General features: G+C 38.9%; 1 protein-coding gene across 1 annotated transcript in view; it reads right to left on the bottom strand.

Moving 5' to 3' along the window:
* Window positions 1-14,190, bottom strand: part of maml3 (mastermind-like transcriptional coactivator 3) — a 136,134-nt gene extending 121,944 nt beyond the window's left edge. The window contains exon 1 of the mRNA XM_086083089.1: window positions 13,143-14,190. Coding sequence (XP_085939215.1) covers window positions 13,143-13,523 — 381 coding nt within the window. The 5' untranslated portion in view covers window positions 13,524-14,190. The remainder of the gene's footprint in view (window positions 1-13,142) is intronic.
* Between the last annotated feature and the right edge of the window lie 9,587 nt (window positions 14,191-23,777).

The following is a 23,777-nucleotide window of genomic DNA, read 5'->3' as shown; positions in this document are numbered from 1 at the left end:
ACCTGTGCTTGTCAACCCGATCCCTTGTGTCATCCAATCAGCTCCCCCAGCCACTTGTGTCTTGTCCAGGTGTCTCTCGTTGTCAGGTCAGTTGGCTTGTACTTTGTATTTAGTTTCCTGGTTTCTTTCAGTCTTTGTCGGATCATTGTCGCTGTCACACGTGTTTTGCTGTTATTTTGTGTTTTGGTCTTTTCAGGGTTTTGTTGAATTTTAATTAAAAGTTTCCACTCTTGTGTTTTTGTTAAGAAACAGTTTTGTCCTGTACACATTCCCCACCTGGGTTCTCCTGCCTCCCTGCACTTGGGTCCTCAACCCTGCCTCACCCATAACACCAAACCCTAGAATGGGAAATAATTATTTCTATAAAGCTTCAAAAAGTAGCATCCTCAGTTCCTACACACTTATTGAACGTTGTTAATAGGAAAGAAGGTGTACGTGGTAAACATGCCCATCTTATCTTTTTGGGGAACGGGCTGCAGGCATCAAATTATTCAAAATGAATTTTTGCAAGAAATATAGAAAAACAACAAAGTTTATCAGTTTGAGCATTAAATATTTTGTCTTTGTCATGTATTCAATGGGACATTGGTTGAAAATGATTTGCGAATTGTTGTCATGTCCCAACTTAATTGGAATTGAGGTTTGTAAATGAACTCTTACCGCAACATGACAAAATGGGCGAGTACCGATATCGTTAACCGGGTATCGGGCTGATACCAAGCCCTATTTCAAGGTATCAGTACTCTCAACAGGGTTTGATACTGGTACCGGCCGCCACTCTTGTAGCGGTTTTTCGATCAGGAACTAAAGGCATGTAAGGCTGACAGCTGCCTATTAAGATGCAATTTCAGTGCATCCATGTAGCACAAACAAAAACATTTGACAAGCATTAATGTCAATAATTTCAGTAATTAAAAGATATTGCACCATGCAATGCAAGCTGAGAACCTTGTGACTTTACAATCCTCACACATTTGAACAGATATGAGGCATTGGCAAAGTGTTGCTGCATTGCATGTTCGTGGACGTCACTAAAACCAAATAATGAAGAATACATTTTCTGTATTAATAGCAAACACTTTGGTGAAAATATTATTTATTTATTTGTTTTTTGCCGCACAAAAATCGCCCACAAAGGAACGTTTCCTTTCACCATTGCTGAGCGGGGCTGCTCCTGCGCGTCATGTAACGGCAGTTAACGGACGAGTGCTTATTTTCCTTCTTTTTAACAAGGTAAAAGCTTCAATGACGTGACGGTATGGCTAGATAGCATTAGCATCGAGCTTGCAATCAGTACAGCATCAGCACTTCGATTGCCGCAAATAGCTTTATATTGGGCGGGCGGCGGTATCTGTGTCTGTAACAGACATTCGGGATTGGTCCGCGTTGTAATTCCCAACAACCAGCTTCGTATATAACAGCATATTTTTCATTCACCTTTTCCAACCACTCATTTGTAGCTTAGCAGTAGAGCACTTTGAAATGACGGCAGATTAGTTCTTCACATATGTCCTTATGTGAGTCCCACCCAGTGACCAGACTGAGAGCCGCAGTTAAACTAAACAGCGACTAAACTAGTGTTGCACAACTCTATTTAAATGGTAGATATTATTTGTTTCATTTTATTTATTTTTTGAAATTAATTTTATTATTTCTTCTTTTATGAACACATTTGAAAAAATATAACAGAAAATTGCCATTAATTTCATGCAGTTTTAAGGGAATTTATTATAATGGAATATATAGGCCACTATTCAAAATTATCTGTCATTGTTTTTGGTGAAATTTTATGTATCAAAAGTAATAATGGTATTGGCACTTGGTATCGGTGAGTACTGAAGAGTTGAGTACTTGTATCAGTATCGGTTCCGAAAAAAAGTGGTATTGAACATCCCCCTACAAAACAATATATGTGTCTAAGTAATACCAGCAAATTTTAGGTTGAGCCATGGACCTGACTGGCTTTGCCGAGCAAAACTATGCCATTCTGATCTGTGTTTTTCTATCGCCATTTGAGATGTGCAGAGTCACGCTCCTTTGAAATATCGACCATCTCTGAAATATGCAGTGCTGCAGCTGCCTGCAAGCAGGTTGTGGTGATGTATTTCTTGGAGAAAGCAGCTTGTGACAAAACCAACCTCATTTTGCAATACAAGAGTGTATTAATACTCAACTCAAAGCAATGCTGCAAACCAAATGAAAAGACAGAAAAAGACAACGTCTGGGTGTTTAGCCCTAAGTGCCTTTGAACCTTCTGAATGAAGCTCAGTGTTTTCAAGCAGTTTGCTTGTTCCGATATGTTCATTCCCACATTCATCCCGTTTACCGAACCACTAGTGTCTAGCGGACATGAATTACTTAAGAACATCACATCGTAGTCACATATACACAAGAAAGGTATTTATAGAACATTGTTTACGCGCAGTTGATCCGCATGCATCGTGCCTCCTAAACTGGCTTGCGGCATTTTCAGTTTTTGATGGAAAGAAAACTAACAAAACATTTACCAAAAAACAAGGATGTGAAAACTTAAATTATGTCATGGGTAGTGCAGGAGTCAGAACAATGAAACAGAAATGTTATTCTTTGATTTAAAGGTTTGCATTTGTTTGCAACAGACGCATTTAGTTAGCACTCTCATAGTCCAGTTATTTGACGAGAACAACTTTTTTTTCTGATAAGGTTTACTATTTGCTATTACAATGTATAAATTTAATTATTGACATTGTTTTGATGTATTTGCCAAGAATTTGCATACACATAACTGAGACATGACTGTTGGCTTTTTGCAATGCGGATGAAAATGTGTTAGGAAATGTAACATATAATACTTGAACATTTTCATTTTTTTGTTTAAATTTTTTTTTTTTACGTAAATGCATCTGTTATCTATTTAATCATGGAAATGAAACCAATAAATCGTTCATTGAATCAAATTTGTCGTCCTCTCTTGTAAATACCAAGAGAATCCCACTTCGAAATGCTTTTGAACATCTAATATACTCAAAGGTCATCAATGTGAACAATTTTATATATTTTCATATTCAGCTCAGTCATTGTGTTTGACATTTAAAAAAATCATCAAGTCACTATCAATATTCCTTCCTCTCGTGCAAACACACAGACACACATGCTGAAACCTTAGCATTAACAACCTCATCCATATTTTAGCATTTTTAATATTGTGCGTGTTTGAGAGAATAAGGAATGAAAGGGGAAAATTAACTGTAAACTCCTAATGCTAACACCTTTCACAAAAGGAATGGCAAGTGGATTAATAATCTCTTTGGATTATTGTTGTACATCATACACTAGTACTAAACTGGAAAAGTATTGTGATATCTTGCGGTAAGAAATTCAACAATCCTTCGTTTTTTTGGTACTTGTACTTTGCGAGTGACTGTGAGCCCGACTGTTGGCAGCGCTCTCCTATGTAGTGGGCTGGGCCTTTCTCACTCCCCAAAGCAGGTGTTTAGAGAGAGAGAGAGAAATCCACATAAACTCTTGCGGTCCTGCGTAACATCCACAGCTCATGAAGAAAAAACAGGCATGGAAATATTATGCTTGCACAGAAAAATACCTGAGATCTTGGCTGCAAAGCCTGCGATTAAGTATCACAAACTAGAGAAGGGAACACTTCCAATAAGGACACCTCACTGAACTACATTGTCTATCATATAAAAAAGAAGGACAGGTTAGCAAATGCGACACATCATACCTTCAAAAAGAAGTCAAAAAGTGTGAATTATTTTGTGACAAGCTACGTTGTTGGTTGCATTTGACAAAGCAGTTAATCGATAGTGTTTGTGGATGAGCAGAGTAGTGTATACAACCCCAGTTACGGAGCTGCATTAAGTCATTATCTATTCCAGCTCATTCAAATGCACTTGTAAATAACAGTGGGAATAAATTAAAGTTAACAATGGCAGAAGGTTACAAAATTAATTTGTTCCCAGACTTTGTACACAAACTGACGCCATTTTTCCTACTGCATAGAATGGCGTGGCAGGTGGCAGGGTGGCCTCTCCTCCACCTGCATCATGTTCTCAGCTCCACCAGTGAGAGCTCAACTCAAGCCGCCGGAACTGCAACACTATCGTGCTACATGACGCACACATCACTTGCACCTCATACGTTCTTGGCAGCCATACTGAGAGCTAGTTTAGAGCAAATAAAAAGATAGATATAAATATGTGACACTCGGAGTGAACTACGTTCACAAAGACTTATTGTTATCGAAAAAGTCAAATTACAAATGTTAGGAGTCTAAACATACTACTACTTGTAATACTAAGGCCGATAAACTTAAAGTGTGCTGGATGAGTGGCTAATAGGGGTGTCCCGATCCCATGCTCAGTATCAGTATTGACTCCCAATCTAGCACTTTTCTGACTATCGGAGAGAATCGGATTCAGTCACGTAATCTGACCGATCCTGTTTCACGTGTTTTTGTGGCGTCGATGCGCTTTACGCCAACATGTCTGCTGTGCGGAACCACTGTTCATTGCAACAAAACGATAGTCAATATGCAATAGTTGTAAACAGGCGTTTTTTCATAGAGGAACCTGCAGAGCTCACTTAAATACTTCCAATTAGGTTCGACACTTAAAAATTAATCATCTGGACCAATTTGAGATTTAAAAGCGCAAGGCAGCAAAGTCACAATAGCAAACACAGAGGCGTTTCAAAAGTACCTCCAAACAAGTCCAAAGAAAATTAACTTGTGCGTAATTTATTGCTTTAGACGATCAACCGCCGTCTGTCGTGGAAAACACTGGCATTCATGTCTAATGGACTTTTTGGAATCAAGGTACCAACTTCCTTTTCAAGAATACAATACAGAGACGCACTACCTAAACTATACAACAATCCTTTCAATCTGTGTATAATTCCTTAGGGTTGAAGTTAAAAGAAACAAAAACGGATCGGATTGGTATCGAATCAGTTTCAGAAAGAGCACACCCTAAAAAAATCAGAAGCCAAAAAAATCTGGATCGGGACATCTCTAGTGGCTAAAGAAGATGCACTTATGACCATGCACACTCAAAACACGACTAAGGACATTAAGAGAGACACAAATTAGCCAATCCGCCATTTTCTACAGAGGCTATTATGAACTGTCGACACAATAAGCCAGAGGAAAAAATGTCTGCAGTCTGCACACACGTCTGCATTTTCTGACATTTTTTTTTTCTAATTTGAAGCAAAGCTACAAATCTCAGCAGCTGTGGGAGAATAATTGCATTGTTTAAAAATGTTTAATAGCTGAGCTTCTATGTCAAAGTTGGTATTTTATTCATGTATTTTACATATGTGGTGCCTTGAGATAAGATTGACTCGACTCAACTGAGGAGTTTCAAGATACGAGTCGTCATTCAGGCAATTTTTTTGCTTTGACCTTCCAGCGCAGACACGTGCCGTATGGTGGCAGTGAGCTCAATTCAACTCACTTCACAAAAGCAGTACATTGGTAAACACTGGACAACTCATCTTAACAGAAGCTAACAGTTCACATCGATAGGCACAGACCCTAGAATGAATATTTCAACGCAAATGATGGAGCAACACATGTAGACAAATAACAATACTCACAGACGTAAACAGTATTATTTATCCTCTACAAAAAAACGACCAATTATACAATATCTTACTGTGTCATTTATAGTAGTAGTCGTAGAAGCAGAAGTATTATTATTCTTCATTTGTATTTGCAAGACTGTACTCTGCACGTTACTGCCTCCGGAAGCCAAGGTGGGCTTAATAGTGATCAACAACAGTTATGCAAATGTGTAGAATGCAGAAGCTACAACAATAAATACGGTAATACTGTTGCACAGGGATGCGCAATAGTCGCAGTTTTAGAAGCAACTGTCTGATACTTGAAGAAAAACGGTGCAGCATCACATATAGACAGATAGCCGTATAATAATACGCACAGGCATATATTATGTATCCTCTATAATTGTATAGCATGCTGCTAAGTCACGTAGAGCAGCAATAGAAGAAGTACCATTCATCTATATTTGTGTTGGCATGACTGTATTATACTGAGCGAATGCCACCCGGTGGCCAAGGCGGGCACACCAGAGAGAGCAGCACAATTCATCTGATTACAGCATTAAATCATGATGCACAAACTGTTAAAAAAAAAAACATTCTATTTAATTATGTTAGAACTCTATATTTCATATAAAGTACAGTATATTTACAGTTCTATTTTCCTTATTTAAAAAAAAAAACTAACATTTAATTGTTGGCCTTTTGGTGGGGCTAGAACAGATTAACAGATGTTAACAGATTCATATTTCAATGCATGATTTAAGATGTAATTGTTTTGAGTTACGGATGTGAGCACGGAAGGAATAAAACTTGTATCAAGGCACTACTGTATAATAATTTCATTAGTATCCTCCACTGGCTAATATTTTAAATTGCTAAAAATACAGAGAATCTGAAGCTGAATTTGTATGTTTTGTCATTTGTGATTCCAGTGCTTTAACTAATGTTTTGTAGGGTTGCCTTTGAATCATTTCAGTATCTGCATTGAGATTCTTTATGCAGGTATAGTATCCAAGTCAGAATTAGGAATGGTGACAACACTAGTTTGGAGTGGTATCGGCATGTAAAGTATGTGTAGCGTACATGTGCAACAATATAAGGATACAACAAGTAATTACTATCTGTCAAGTGGGATGCAAACTTGTCTGGGATGAGTAACAAAGCTACTGAGTCAATTTAAAGGGATTGGCACGTGTGCAAGAATGTAAGAACACCTTGTTAAAGTTGATTGTGTAAACATTCGAAACAAAGGACAAAATGCACTGCTATTTGATGTTGTTGTAGGCATGCTTTTTTTTTTAATGGTTTACTTCCAGCAAAACGCAAAAAGGTCTCGTTCCAACACTCTAAAAAAAGGATAACTGCAAAGGTCTGCACTGTGTGTGTGTTCCTGTAGAACATGTGAACACGCGTGGGAGGAGGGAATGTGGTTTGCAGCCACCCCAGATTAAAAACAACCAGTATGTGTGCACAGGAACTGAGGGGCAAGGGTGAGAGGAAGTTAATGAAGACATAAGAGTGGTAAAATGTTACATAAAAACACCAAAAACGACCAAATGAACAGTACAACTCTCATCAAAGAAAAGAGTAAGGAGCAGTGAAACAGTGTTGACTAAGTCCAAATCACATGCCAGTGATGTCACAGTTGTAAGTCGACGTCACACGGTGTGTGCGTGCATGCTGAGTGCCAGCGCCATGCCAGCTCACTAGTTTAAATATAGCACTCAGGCAACAGTCACAGCTGACATTAACTATGCGCTTGCCACCAAGATCATCTACGCGACATTAGTGCTTTGCTAAAGCTGAAACCAGAGAAGTGGTGAACCAGGGGGAAGCGGGAGGAGAGGAAGGGAGGGAACGAGGAAGGCCTCAGATTCATGAATACGCAGCCGCCCACACTCCGGCCTGGCCTGCCAGGAGTTGAGCCGGACAACACTAACAGAGAGTGCGTGCGTGTGCGCGCATGCATGATCGAGAGACATTCCTTTGCGAGGTGGATGCCAAGGAGCGAGTACAACCAAAGACAGGTTGCAGTATTTTGGGGGCTAACGCGCCCCTCGCCATGCACGTCAGCCTCACAGCTGTAGGCTGGCTAGCGATTAAGTAATCAGGTCTGACTGGATATTATTAGGGAAAAAGTACATGGAGATTATGCTTCAAAGAAAACACTGTGGCGTGTTGTCTGAAAAACATGCTTAATGAGTAGAAGTCTCGTTTGATCTTTGCCTAAAGTGAATGCTTTCATCCGGACCCTAACTGACAATAAGGGCACTGAGCACAAACCAGTCTGGTTATAAAACACTAATGAAAGTTGATGGCTAAAAAAATGAAGCATAATTGAGACATCACATCCCAGAAGGATATTCTGCCAAAACGTTCTGGTTTTAAAACACTGTTAATAAATGAAATTGAAAAATATTTTTTTAATTATTGCCTTTCAAAAAGAAACATAATTATGATATCACTTGTAATGATGATCCTTGCATTCATCTATTCTCTGTAGCGCTCATCCCAGTGGTGTGCAAACTCGGTCCTCGAGGGCCGGAGCGGAGTCCTGCAGGTTTTGGATGTTTCCTTTCTCCAGCACAGTTGGTATCATCAGCAAGCTTTGCATAAGCCTGATAGCGATCTTGTTAGAGCTGTCAAAATTTATCGATTAATCAACAAGTAATCGATTATCAAATTAATCGACAACTATTTTAATAATCGAGTAACCGTTTGGAGCCAATTTTTTGTTTAAAATTGTCCAAATCCTCTGTTTTCAGCATATCAACAATAGTTGTTCACTGAGATGCGCCGTGCGATCCATGTTCGTGGACGACTGGGCGTTCAAAAAAAGAAATCAGGAATGCATGTTCCTGAATTGATAGCAGTCATTTTGGTGTTAAGTGAAGTGAAAATCGGTTGATAAATGAGAAAATTATAATTTATTTTTCTTAATCATTCCAAATCTCTCCTCAAAACCAGCATACATGGTACATGGCAGTTTAAACACGTGTACTTTTTAACCACATAGTAGGCTTACACTGTGGCGATTTCTGACCGTTAGCATAGCATCTACCTTCATTGCATTCCAATCACTGCAGATAAAAGCCTTTGATCGCTGCAAATAGTTTGAAATTGGTCGGGCGTCGCTGTCTGACACCACAGCTTGTGTTGAAACACCTGTTAAATGGGATGTTATTGTTACGTATTCGGGGATGTCACTATCGAATATTTTTACAATCGATTTTCCCATCGATTATTCAAATAATTGGATTAAATTGCATTTCACATTAAAGTGTATTACAAAACCATCTTCTTTCCCAATGACTGTTTATTAACCAGTTATTGTTGTTCATTTAGTATTGTTTAGTGATTTAAAAATAACAACAACGAAACCTCAATTCAGCAATATCAATGATAGGAAATAATGTTGTTCACACCAACCTTTTTTAAACTGATTCAGTCATTGGTTCGGTCATTGTTTTCCAAAGTAAAAGCAAATATTTTCAAATGTTTTATTTTAATTAAATACAAAAGATATTCAGTCTACTTTGATGAAGGACTACAGAAATTGGAGAATAATTCATGTTGAGAGGCTGAAATTGAAGGATTTGGATAATTTTAAGTTAATTAATAGTGCTTAACGATTACTCGATTATTAAAATAGTATAATAATTAATTTTGACACCTTTAGTCATATTTAATTTAATTCTTTGCATCTGCTTTGAAAATAACTTGTTCAACCATATATTTTGATTGGGACATTATATGGCCACGAGAGATTTTTCTTTAATTCTATTTACGTATTTAGTTTTTAAAATTCATGTTATTGTGTATTTTAGAGGGTGTCCAAATAGTCTGGACACAGGTGTAAAAAAATAAATAATTTGTTTAAAAAAATACATAAATAAAATAAAATAAGATTAAGAATAAGGAGAAGAAGACATATCTAGTTAAAAAAAATGTTTTAACTAGCTCTGATCCGTTTTTTTTTTTTTTTAATTGGTGCATCCACGTCCAACAGTCGCCCATCTGCACCACTTTACCGAGTGCTCAGGAACTACCACAAGAATGCTAGGCACTAAGCTAACTTGCGCCACACCAGCTACCAGTTGTGGCTCGCAAGCTGATGCAGCTAAGCGGTGTCCTTGTGTATGAGTAATGTAGAGTAGTGACATAACAGAATAAGTGCTTAGGTGCTACAATAAACAGAAATCTGGCTGGAACCACACAACAGAGGAGAGTAACAATAAAAAAAATTAATTAGCAGGTCAATTAATAAGTGTCTAGAGTCAAAGCAAGTAATACAGCATCTACGCAGTAAGCAAACAAAAAAACTGAAATGAATCAGTATGTTAATCCTTATGCCAGCCAGGACAGGCCTATCGTTAATCAAATATTTATAATGTCAGCAATTTTAATGATGTTGATTTGTACTATTTTGCACCATAGAACGCTGAGTTTTGGGATCTGCACAATATTGTCAAAATTACATACATTGTTGTTTTTAATTGTTTTTTCTTTATCAATTGAATTCTGTTAGGACTATATACAACCCATTCAGAAATACATCCATTATGTTTATATTGGTTAATTGCTGTTAATCTTAATCTTTGAGACAGTGAAACTAAATTTTTCATCTACTTGCGCATGTGTGACCAATAAATTTGCTTCTTCTTTTTTTTTCATTTCTTGAATATTACTTGTTGCTCAACACTTCCGTCCTTTTATCAGCAATGTAGTGAAAATGACTGGAAATGTCAATATTTACTTTGCAAGTGAATTTGCAATTCATGTGCGCCCCTTATTTTCTATTTGTGCCCTGAAAATTTCAGGTTTGAGGCCACTGTTCTCCTAATAAATAAATACCGGTAGTCTGGAGCCCTGCTTTATACTGAGATGTGAATTTTAGGCAATTTCGCCCAGTCATAGTACACCACAATGTTAAGTGTTCATCGTGTTCATGTTCACGTACAGTATGTTAATATGCTTAAACAGAGTGATTGAAACATGTGTTCATATAACATACTGTGGCTACCCACCTTGCTCAAATGCAGCAAATATTCAATTTATTAATCATTTATCTTCTACTTTATGCATTTGCAATGCCTTGACTTTAGTTAGATAAGTACACGGTCGTAGCCATATATACCTAAATAAATAAATAAAAATAAAATAAGTTTTGGCAGAAAGCAAATTGTGTAAACTAGGCATCATACTCATACTAATACCAACAATTCAAATAGAGTGCTTATCGGCGGAAACATGTGTCGACAAGTATTTACTGATCAGACCATTCAAACTGTACAAGTTTATCTTTGACCCACAAATTGTATTTGTGTTAAAGTTGCTCACCCCAAGTTCCCCCAGAACTCTCAGGATCCTTGAGAAATTTACAGAAGCGATAGTTGTTACTGATGCTGATTAGCGTGAATTTGCCCGCTGTGCAAGCGTAAGGGACTCCGGCGCACTTTGCATAATTACCGGCTTGCCCCTGCCTTGATATGGGAGTTCCATCAGAGTCCACTGAACTCTTAGATCCATCCACATGACAAAACAAAATAAAGTTTAATGCACATGCAGCATCAAATTTAAAAAAGTTGTCGGTAAATGTGTTTATTACAGCAGCAAACAGTTTAATGTTTATATTATTTCTCATGTCAAACATGATTAAAAATGTACGTACAGCATGCTGTTCAGTTGAGGGAATGCCTGACATTATTTAAACCAAAAATTCACACCATTAACTAGGAAAAAAATGAATGCTATTGCTGTTTATGTACTGTTTAACATGACCTATGAAGAGCACAAATTAGCATAGTGTATTTGCTCTACCCGCCGATTTGAACACACTGTATATGTAACACACCTTCTCCACGCTGTGTATTTTGAAGAACAGACTGTAACATAACCCTGTGGGCATTTGTGTCTGCATGCGTGCACACAATGGGTTTGGCGAGAGCAACAGCGAGCTTGGCTTTCCTCGAATGCCTGCTTCTGCAGTGACTACATACAGCCATCTAGCTGCAGCTCTGCTCTTCAGAGCAAAGAAATAGAAAAGGGATAGCGCATGCTTCTCTCATTTCCCTTTCTCTTCTTAACCATTCATGTCTAGACACTCCAAAGCACATTAAGGTTATTGAATACAGTGTTTGCATTTGAAATTGGAAGTGTCACCGTTAGTGACAGAGAAGCCCCTCCAATCTCAGAGCTTTTGTAGCCGGCCATCAATTCAGTTAAATGTCCACAAGGGCTACTGGGAGGTCCTACATTGCACTCAAGTACTACGTCCGACGGTTCTAGCTAGGCTCCTTAACAACAACTAGCTCGGAAATTAAAGACACTCTTATTTTGCATCTCAAAAGCAGAGGACCTGGGCTCATTGCAGCAACAAAAGGAAAGACACTGTTGACATTCCAGACATGAGTCCTTTGGTCTTTTCTCAGGAAACCTGAGCCTGCCCACAGGAGATACAGGGCAAACAGGGATTCTACACAGTTTGTCTGGGTCTATTCTATCCTTCTCTAATGTCCACATGCAATCACGCGTTTTTGTCTATTTTTTTGAATGGTCAAAACCACAGTGAAAATCACAGAGGACCACAGCACACTACCATAATTGAAATAAAATAATAATACTCCAATCAGAAATAAGCACAGGTCAGCTCCCATAAGATTCACTTGCTCCTGTTATAGTAATCATTTGTCCTGTCAGAGGATGTGTGCCTTAACACAAGATAATATTGTCATTACTCTGGCATCAATCTGAAGTCTGCTGGTTTGGTCCGCTTAACAAGTGCCTGTGCATTGCATCACTGACTGTTTATAATGACATCATCAAACCATGGTGCTAATATTTGATTTCACTATAGCTAAATAGTGTTGTGTTTACAGAAAACAACATTCATTCAGGAACCTGTTCGAGATGCTCCTTACAGATTTTCATATCTCTCAAGAACTAGCTTTTATCTCTAAGCCAAAAGTGGTTGCGTGCGTGCGTGTGTAGTGATCGATCTAGTGATCCGTATTATTAATTGTTTTTCTAACCCCCATTCAAATAGTACTTAATTGAATCATAAAGTGCCCTTTAAAGACTCAATCATAGTAATATAATATTGTAATCCATGTAAACATACACTCGCACTGGGGGCTGGTTGTTGACTTAGAAAGCATGTCACAAATCTGGAGCCTGAACTGTCATCGCTGAGAGCAGGGAAGCACTTGTTACAACACAGACGCCTACTTGCAGAATATGAGACACTTAACCCAAGAAAGGAGAAGTAGTTTGGCTGTGAAAAAAAAGTTAGTTGAGGGCTCACTTTTAAAACTCCCTGCACAAAACAAAGAATCAGCTGTTATGTATTAATGAGAGAGCATTCTGTTACCCTTGCAAACAAACGCACGCACTTTTTGTGAAAAGGTGAAGCGAGCAACTGAGTGTGTTGTAAACTCTTCCAACTGTGAGTGAACAAGTTAGTCCTGCAGAAGTCATGCAACTACAACTTGTTTGTGGTCCATGGATGTTGAGTGAACCGTCTACGGAAGTGTGTGAGTGAGAGGGGTGTCTGTCTGTGGCTGTCACCGAAAGCGAGTCCTTACCGCTATAAGCGTGTTATTCCTCTGTTCCGTGGAGGAGGCCGAGTCCTGGTCCGGCTGTTTGATCTGCGGCTGCTTACTGCCACCGCCGCTCCCGCTGGCCGACTTCTTGGCCCTTTGCTCCAGACTCCGTTGGTACAGACTGACCGTCTCCCTGCGCTCGATCTCCAGCTGCTCGGCGTGGGCTTGCTGGTACCTGTTCTCGCAGTTGACGTGGTGTCTCCGGCAGCCCTCTATCCGCTGCCTCAGCCGCTCCACTACCGTGCTGTGCTTAGGTATGCCCACGGCCCCGGCAGGCACCACGTTCCCGGCGGCCGGGTTCATGCTGTTGTTGATGCAGATACTGCCGTTGGGTCCGGCAGCGGGGGAGGCGAAGTCCCCCATCACTGGGCCGAGTGGCTGCTATTTTGAAGGAACTTTTCTCCGCCGCCCCCTCCTCCACCTCTGCCACCTACCGTCACCCCCTTTCTGTCCAAGGAGCCGGCCAGCTGAGGCTGGAGTCCGGAGGTCGGACCGGCAACAGCCACACGCCAACCACGGGCTTTAAAGGGCAGCGAGCCTTGCGCTCCTACGGCCGGGAGCTCGCGAGTGACCTCGTCTTCTTCCCTCCTTAACACAGTTCCAAAACAAACAGCTCCCGAGAACGCAAATAAAAGGCAACATGAGAGGCTTCGACAATGAAGCGTCTCTCCGCGACTCACAACAACTCCGCCGGAAAACCAACAAAACGGCGACTGTGTGAACGCGGGCAGCCAGCGGTCAAACACACACCGACAGTCCCGCCGAGCAGCAACAGTCCACTCTCCGCTTTACGGTGTTGTCCTTAGAGAAAAAGTTTTGGTGCTTGGACCTAACGGGTTCCGGAGTTTCCGAGTCAACTTGCATGTCATATGGTTATTGGTTTGAAAGGAATCCCGGTATGGATGTCGCTTAGTTCCGTTGTGAGGCATCAAGAGTCCAGACGGCGCAAAACGTGAATATGGGAAGCAGTGGCGGAAGTGTGTAGTCACTGGCTGACGCCTGCCACCATCACAATAATCAAGTCAGCTTCTCCACCATGCCAGCGGAGTGATATCAGGACAGGAGTTGAGTAAAACCAGCTAGAGGCTGTGAGAAGCCCGCCGAAGGAAATTCGGAAAACCCGGCGCGGCACTTGTGGTAGATCCTTGAAACAGAGAACTTGCGGTATAGTCCCACCTCGACGACCTGTAGAAAAACATCTACAATACGATTGACATTGTAAAGAAAACAATATCAATAGTTTAAAATCCCTGAGCCCCCTGCCTAAAAAAATACAAATTAATAAAATAATTTAAAAATATATATATTTTTGGCAGTACAATAAGAGTGGGGTGATTTTGGTTAAACGCATCAGTTCTCAAGTTTAACTCATATGAAGTATTTGTCAAGCCAAAATGTATCAGGCATTTAAAATGAACAGCTAAACAATGGTGGCCCAACATTTTTTTCAAAGACTGTACATATACTGTATGGGTAATTCCATAATTGGAGGACAATCCAGGCGCCATCATTTTAGGAAAACAGACCATCCATCCATCATATGAATAAACCATCCTATATACTTCATCCAGTTCAACTGTCAACACACCATTTCATTGAGCTCACTTACTTTACACAGTGAACGACTGGTTAATTCATCCACCTCGCAGTTCTGAGGTTGTGGGGTCAAATCTGAGCTCCGGCTTTCTTGTGTGGAGTTTGACTCTTCCCCCCGTGCCTGTGTGAGTTTTCTTCGGGTACTCTGGTTTCGTCCCATGTTTAGGAAGAAAAAAATACACGCACAGTAGGTTAACCCTCCTGCTATGTTTGTTTGTCAGAAAATCCAACTGAATTGCTTAGTCAATTTGACCCATTAGCCAAGGATTCTGACACAAATAATCATTAAAAAAAATGTTAAACTCCAATAATCACCATCTTTAAAATGTATATTTCATTGAGATACTACACTAACTACTTAAGATAAGAAAGTAATTTTGTAATGGGTCCGTTTGATCAGCAACCTAAAAGGAGGGTTAAAGTGACAGTGTGTAATTTATAGAGCCATCTAGTAGTGAACTAATAATTCATTCATTTTATAAACTCACTATTGATTTCAATAATATGCAAAAAAATATGTTCTATCACATCAGCATACAGTTTTTTTTTTAAATATAATTGTTGGTCTAGTAATTACTAATTATGCTACATGGCTGGAGCCTCACCTTAAAAGAGGCTGACATGTTTCACCGTCATCTTCCAGCTACAGATACCCAAAGACAGAAATGTCAAAAGTACTAGTGTTCAGTACTTAGGTCAAAGTACTGTTACTTGTGCAAAAATACTCTGATAAAAGTAGAAATACTGAAATCACTCCCCTATTTATGTAAAAGTACAAAAGTACCAACTTGAACATGTACTTAAGTAAAAAAGTAAATTGACCTTATGCAATAATTCTATATAACCATATTTGGTAATTTGACTAGCAAGCAGCCTGTTGTGCAATTATTGTTGACATCGCTGGCAACAAGTGAATAAGAAGCGCTAACGTTACCCATAGCTCTTCACTTGCAAGATAAACATATCGTCCTGTGTCATTATCAGTATCAGTCACATGTAATTTGGGGGAAAATACAGGACTTGTGCTTGGGACCAATTCTGTCAACTCATGCTCAGTAACTAGGTTGTTACTGACAAATTCTGTTATTTTTTGGGCTGAACAGTGAATGTTTTACACCAGGTTCCCTGCTTCGCATCTTGCTTCGGCATGAGCAGTCCAGGTTACATTCGATGCATTTATTTCACTAGCTTCTTCTGCTAGCCACTCTTGTTAGCCACTCCGGCCGATGGCTCCGACTAGCTGTCTTGTTAGCTGCTACGGCTAACACACCGTCTTCCAAGTCACAGTCGCTCGCCGATGCTCGTTCGCTCACGCAAAAGGAGAATGGGTGGTACACTTGCAAAGTGTGGAATGCACACGCTTCGGCTCCCTTCTATTATTTAGCGACATCTAGTGGTGAACTTCGACACGCCGTCATTTTAAAGGAGCATTGTTGCTTTAAAAGGGACCTGGTCACTTTTTTTACTCACAACTGCCACCTCTGGCCTAAAGTATAACTGCAATCTCTGTGTAAAGATCGCGTATGGCGCCACTCCGCCCCTCACCCTCTCAACAAACTGTGGCGTGTTCGATGGGAAGATATAAGCTGATAGGTGCAGTCTTTGTTAAAAAAAAAAAAAATCAGTCTTTGTAGTCATCTGGGCATTAGTGGAGCATGCGTAATGTAGAAAAAGCTTTAATACTGTATTATCTTATTGAACTGCACAATGCACCTTTAAATCAACATTTCAAATTGTCTGTTGGTGTAAATAGTTGTTTGTCAATTTGTGCTCTGTGATTGGATGGCGATCAATTCAGGGTGCACCCCACTGCTCACCCCAAGTTGGTTGGGATAAGCTCCAGCACACCTGCAACCTTATTGAAGATGAGCGGTACCAGATGGTGGCTGGCAACCAGTTCAGGGTGTACCCCGCCTACTGCCCGAAGCCAGCTGGGATAGGCTCCAGCGCCCCCCGCAACCCTTGTGAGGACTAAGCGGTTAAGGAAATGGATGGATGGATGGTACCAGATGGATGGATGGATTTTACTTCAACACATTATATTTTGCTGTGTTTGGCGCAACAGGTGAGAGCCGTGGTAAGGACAAATTGTGGCTGCTTCGTCTTGACAATGCACCTGCTCACAATAAAACAACTTTAAAGTAACATTGGATGCATTTGTTGTTACTTTAACTTTGTCTTACCTGGTGAACAACAGTATCTCTTGCTTCAATGCCAGGTTCTTAACTTACCTTTCAGCTGGCAACTTTTCTCTTGGAAAAGTTTTCATCTCATGCCATACGGGTTGACAACAGCTGGATCAGGATCCAGGGTGTAGACATGGTCCATGAAGACGTTGTTTTCTGTTTTCTGCTCTTTCTTCCTTGGGAGGCAGTCTTGATCTTGTGTCCCAAACACTCATTTGATGCTGGCTCTACTATGTCATCTTTTTTTTACTATTTTCCTACTTTTTACTTTTTTACTGCTAAAGTTATCCCTGTGGATGACAATGATCCATTGAACTATAACATGAAGGCACCCAGCAACACTTGGTAGTAGTGACTCTTGTATGATGAATCTTGAACTTTTTCATTTTCCTTCATTGTTAACTAGCAGACAGCATTTAAAAAAAAAAAAAAAAAACTAAATGCCAAAGAAACGATAACAAGAGATAGTTGTCATAGCAAGGAACAGAAGCTCCGTGGTTGAGTGTTGGCATATAATCAGTAAGCTCGATAACGTCATTTCTAAACGGCTTGAAAACGTTTTAGTAACAAGGTTGTATGTTGAGAGAAGCAACTTCAGAGCATAACTATTAATATTAAAAACATATCTGTTATACAACAAAATTGTGTACTCATTATGGTACTGTAGAAAGAGGATGTATCAACAAAGAAATACAAACAATATTTTATCTGTTATACTTTATATGTACTGTAAGATGGTCACCAGGAGGGAGGCACAAGAGGGAAAAGTATTTCAAATGATATTAAGGAATCACTTTAGCCGGGTACGTGCACATATAGACCACAAATAGTGCTCAAGCACCTGCCCTTTTTACCCTGGATCAAAAAAGTTGCAGCAACCCATTTTTTTCTTCATTCATGTTTTTTGTTCTTTTTTTTAGCTCAATTACACTCTCTGTCATCAATTCCAGTTCACCAATCTATACTATGGGTCAGTCCTCACAAGTGTGTGCGTTTACCATTTACAAACCACTGACCAATCTAAAGTGTTGAAAATGGGTTGCTCTCTTTGATGATGCAATATATTAAAATTTGAACAAACATGACGTTTTCTTGGTCTCTTGAAACTTAAATATTTTGGAGATACATGAGTTCCACCCAACACCAGCAATAGACTCCCATCTTAATTTATTTATTTATTGTGTTTAATATCAGAAAAAAGTAGAGAAAAATTGGAAGAAAAAAAAATGTTGTGTGTGTTTTTTAAACTATTGTCTGGTGATTATGAACATTTTTCCTCTACTTCAGTGGAGTACAGTCTTTTACTGCTCTTTTGTCATAGTTATTTTCTCATAGACCTTGGTTTGGAAGTGTGTGGTTCTATGTCCTACCAATATGTGTTGCCAATGAAAATTCCTTCACCTTTAATCTCCATTACGTGATTATTATATCACATATTTTTTGTCAGTTTCATATACTATTATATATATACATATATATAATATATAACTGACAGTTTCCTACCATCCATGGTATAACAATAACAGACGTGCCTTCCACAGTAAAATAATTCTCATGCAAGTCAACACAGCATCCAATGCTGTAAAATAAATGAAGTTGAAGGTATGGCTACTACGTGTATAAAAGAAGAAAGACTCATGATGAGGCTACCATTATCTCCTGACCTCCTCCCTTTTGGAGAACCAATAGACCAGGGGTGTCAAATGTACTGCACACGAGCTGGATCAGGCCTGCAAAGCGGTTTAATCCAGCCTGCAAAATGATCTCGTAAAGTAAAAAAAATGAGTGATGTCGGACTGGCCAAAATCACAACATATAAATTCGTCATTTCACAAGCAATCCTCAGATGAGCATTGCAACTTGTACACGGAATTGACCAGGATTTTATTAGTTTACACACAACCTAAAGTTATGGTTTGTTGAGAAAAATTAAAACATAGACCAACATTATACTGTATTATCTTATTGTACTGCACAATGCACCTTTAAATCAACATTTCAAATTGGAAACATGGATTAACATCCTATAACTTTATTAACTGCGCCACACAATGCATTCTGGGAACAATATATATGCAAAACGGGTAGATATAACACACCCGGTACTAATACGGGCAAAGTGTTGCTGCGTTCCATTTGCCTCTGTATTATTTTTTGGAACAAGATATTTACAGTTGGGCTATTTAGGGCTGGCCTGCTTATAGCGAAAATCTGTGTATAATGGACACCAAATATTTTTAAATTATAAACCATGATTTTAGCGGTCCGGTCCACTTGGTAATATATTTTCCTCCATGTGGCCGCTGAGCTAATATGAGTTGGACACCCCTGCTATAGAGCATCCTTAAAAGGAAGACCTATGAGGAAGGAGGCAGTATACCTTTAAACAGCAACTCAAAGAGGCAATTCTTGCATTCGCAAATAAAGGAGGTAGAAACTTTATATGCTATATTAAAGTATGCTAATGAAACTTGATCGGTTAAGATGATTTTTGGTCAAAATAGCTATCTATATCATGCACAAAAAAAACAATGTTTTTTGTGTGCATTTTTAAAATATACAGCAGAGTACTTTTCTACCAACGGGTATTAGTTTTAAACTGTAATGCATAATAAGTCCAGTAATTTAACTAAAGTAATGTGTGCATATTGTATGTTGTGCCTTGATGTTCGTTGTTCAGTGTTTCAAATCACTGTTTTGCCGCACACTTGTGAGCTTGTTTCATCAAGACACATTTGATTTAGAGTCTCAGCTGCGTATCCATATCTGTGTGTGGCTATGTGTTTGTTGTTGTTTAGTACCAGTGCGGCTGCGCAGTATGGCCATCTTAGCACTTAAAGAATGAATGGAATGTTATTTGGAATGTATTACACGCACACACACACACACCTGTACTTATATAATTGTGAGGACATCCATAGACATAATGCATTTCCTAGCCCCTTCCCCTAACCCCAACCATCAAAAAATTATTGCCTACCCCTATTCCTTACCCTAACCTCAACCATAACCCAATTCAAACCTAAACTCTAAAGCCAAGTCTTGACCCTCAAAAAGAGGTCTTGAGTTGTGAGGAATGGCCAAAAGGTCCTCACTTCACAAAAATGTCCTCAATCTGTTAGTTAAAGATGTCTTTTGGTCCTCACAATGTAGTATGTACAAGTACACACACACACAAACACACACACACGCGCGCGCGCACAGACACACGCACAGACACACTTCTATTTGTCTTCCACACTCTATTTGGCTTCCAACACAATTTGATTTGATTTGTTTTAGACAGAGAATCGCAAAAAAAAGTGTTTCATTGGACTAAAAAAAAAATGCTGTAATTTGCTACAGTTATTTTTCTTTTATTTTTCTCATTATATTCAGGATTTGGTTGAAAGCATCATTTTCAATTTAATATGAATCAAATACATTTATTTTACCCAAGCCAAATAAAAAAGTTACAATCAGGTAACTTTTTATTTTGGAATAAACTAATTAAAGCCAATTTTATTACTTTACCCTGAATCGAATTTCTGATTCAGTATGAACACAATTTGTGGGATACAACCTGAGTTGGTTGCCAGACAATTGTAGAGCACACATAGGTGAACAAACACATCAAGGGACAATTTAGTGTTCAACTAACCAAGCATGCTTGTTTTTGAGATGTGGGAGCAAACTGGAATACTTGGAGAACGCCCACGCAGGGACCCATAGAACATGGAAGTGCCAAACGGGAAGGCTGGAGGCTAGATTGGAACCCTGGACTGCTGAATTGTAAGGTGGGCATGCTTACCGGTGGGCCACCAAGCTGGCTAAATTTATGTTTAAAGCAAAAACATACTTGCAATCAAATAACAAAATGCCAGTAAAAAGGAAAGCTGTCCCTAAAAGATCATGTTTATTGGGAGTACTTTGCAAACTTGTGCAATCTTTTGTAGAATTACATGAGTCTTAACTTACAATCCTTTTTTTGTTTTTTTGTTTTTTTCTAACTCGTGGGGGCACATACAACAACATTTTTGTAGATTAAAAAAAAGGTTTTCATTTAGCTCCCCTATGTGTGTAAAATTTGACATTTTTAACTAATACACATGAGAATTCATGACAGGAGAAAATATTAAGAAAAAAAACTTTCATACATTTTTTACAGTTTTAGCTTCTTCTTTTTTTTATTAAAAAAATGTTTTGGGAGAAAATAAAAAGTTTTTGTAGGGACAGTTTTCCATTTTTTAATGGCAGTTTCAATTAGCTTAGCAGGCTTGGTGGCCCACTGCTAAGCACATCCGCCTCACAGTTCAGCAGGCCAGGGTTCAAATACAGCCTCCAGCTTTCCTGTGTGGAGCTTTTATGTTTTCTCTGTGCCTACGTACGTTAATTGAACACTAAATTGTCCCTTGATATGTAAGTTTGTTCATCTATGTGTTCCCTACAATTGCAACCAGCTCAGATTGTACCGTGCAAATTTTATTCATACTGAATCAGAAATTCGATTTGGGGGTAAAGTAATACAATTTGCTTTAATTAGTGTGGTCCAAAGTAAAAAGTTACTTGATGTAACTTTTTTGTTTGGCTTGGGAAAAATAAATGTATTTGATTTATATTAAATTGAAAATGTATACGAGAAAAACTTTTTTTTAAATTAGCTGTAGCAAGTTACAGCATTTTTTTTAGTTTAGTCAAATGAAACACTTTTTTAGTGATCAGTCCCCAATGATGATGCTATTAGGGGTTGTCATAAGCAGTAAATGTTTTTAAGCTAGTAAAATACAATTGTGTTGTATGTGCCCCCACTAGTTAGAAAAAAACAAAAAAAGGATTGTAAGTTAAGACTCATGTAATTCTACAAAAGATTGCACAAGTTTGCAAAGTACTCCCAATAAACATGATCTTTTAGGGACAGTTTTCCTTTTCTGGCATTTTGTTATTTGATTGCAAGTATGTTTTTGCTTTAAACACAAATTTAGCCAGCTTGGTGGCCCACCGGTAAGCATGCCCACCTTACAATTCAGCAGTCCAGGGTTCCAATCTAGCCTCCAGCCTTCCCGTGTAGCACTTCCATGTTCTATGGGTCCCTGCGTGGACGTTCTCCAAGTACTCCAGTTTGCTCCCACATCTCAAAAACATGCATGCTTGGTTAGTTGAACATTAAATTGTCCCTTGATGTGTTTGTTCACCTATGTGTGTTCTACAATTGTCTGGCAACCAACTCAGGTTGTATCCCACAAATTGTGTTCATACTGAATCAGAAATTTTATTCAGGGTTAAGTAATAAAATTGTCTTTAATCAGTTTATTCCAAAATAAAAAATTACTTGATTGTAACTTTTTTATTTGGCTTGGGAAAAATAAATGTATTTGATTTATATTAAATTGAAAATGATGCTTTCAACCAAATCATGAATATAACAAGAACAACTTTTTTTTAAATGAGCTGTAGCAAGTTACAGCATTTTTTTTTAGTTTAGTCAAATACTTTTTTTTAGTGATCAGTCCCCAATAATGATGCTATTAGGGGTTGTCATAAGCAGTAAATGTTTTTAAGCTAGTGGAAAATGGCAATTTCTCTTTGACTGCAAAAAAAATAAATAATTGTGTTTGATTAAAAACACACAACATTACTGTGCGTTAGTCAACTGACTTCATGAAGGCAGTTGTTTTGAGAAACTAAGTGATTATTGAGAGATGTTCAAATTTTGTTTTCACAAGATCTGCCTCTCAAGAGCACAACATGTTTGCTCTTGAACCACAGAGAGGATGCATTTCTTTGCTCTTCTCGCAGTCATGCCGGTTTGTCTACTCACGACTCAAGGTGTGGAAGTAAAGAATGAGTTGTACACATCTGACGGCTTGATGGATGTATTAATGCAGACAGGGCTAACAATACAGTCAGCGTGGAGCTCTCCAGACCAAAATGGTGGCAGACTTATTTCCTGGCATATTGACACCACATATCTTTTCTGCTAATTCTTTCCCACTTGCTTCTTGTTTTCCACGTGACCTATCTGTATCCCTCCGTGTTCGCCTCATTGATTTGCACATCATTTTGACATTCAGACTGCACTGTTCACCCTCTGATGACCCCGGACACACGCTCAGATACCCATTGGGAGAAAAGGACTCTCCTACCCTTCGGACTTAGAGAGAGGGAGAGGCAGCGCATAATGCGTATTCTGCTGTTGCAAGGAGGTCCGACTAAATATTTTATGTGATCTGCCGCCAAGAGTGAATTGAAAAGAGGAGTACGGGCGATATTTTGAGGAGGATGGCTGAAAAATGAAAGCATAAAAGGGGAGTGGGATGCTAAGGTGATGTGAGAGACAACCTTGCTGAAGGGAACGTCCATTATTATTATTGTGAAAGTAAAGGTTTGTTCTGCCCAGACCTAGATGATTTCACTAGGGTCATAGCAGAGATGAAAAATACCGTTTATGAGGAAAATGCTGTGAAATGAAAACCTCTAGGAATATTCTAGACCCCCATTCTTGCATCACCCAAGGAAGAAAATATAGCCAAGGAGAACAGTTCATTTAGAATGTCATTGTGGTGATTGCGAGGGCGTAAGGTTTGAGAAGAGGCTGTCAGACAAACATTTGCTAACATACAGTACTGAAATAAGGGACTGGCAATTGCCACAGAGAATTACAAGTTTTTTGAATTACAAGTACAGTGAAACCTCAAATGTTGTATGCACCAGAAGCCATATAATTAGGAACGTGACTGAAATTATGTGGAAAATTTCACCTCTTAGTTTAAAAAAGTCATGCAAGTCAAACAAGTCTTGCATGACGTCACATGAAAATTAGCATATTGCACCTCTCCATATGTCAGTGAACCTCTAA

This window comes from Leptonotus elevatus, chromosome 8, assembly GCF_054856555.1.
Source record: "Leptonotus elevatus isolate MCC_2025b chromosome 8, RoL_Lele_1.0, whole genome shotgun sequence".
Classification (NCBI taxonomy): domain Eukaryota; kingdom Metazoa; phylum Chordata; class Actinopteri; order Syngnathiformes; family Syngnathidae; genus Leptonotus; species Leptonotus elevatus.
The sequence above is the reverse complement of the archived record's forward strand: the minus strand, read 5'-3'. Positions and strand labels throughout refer to the sequence as shown.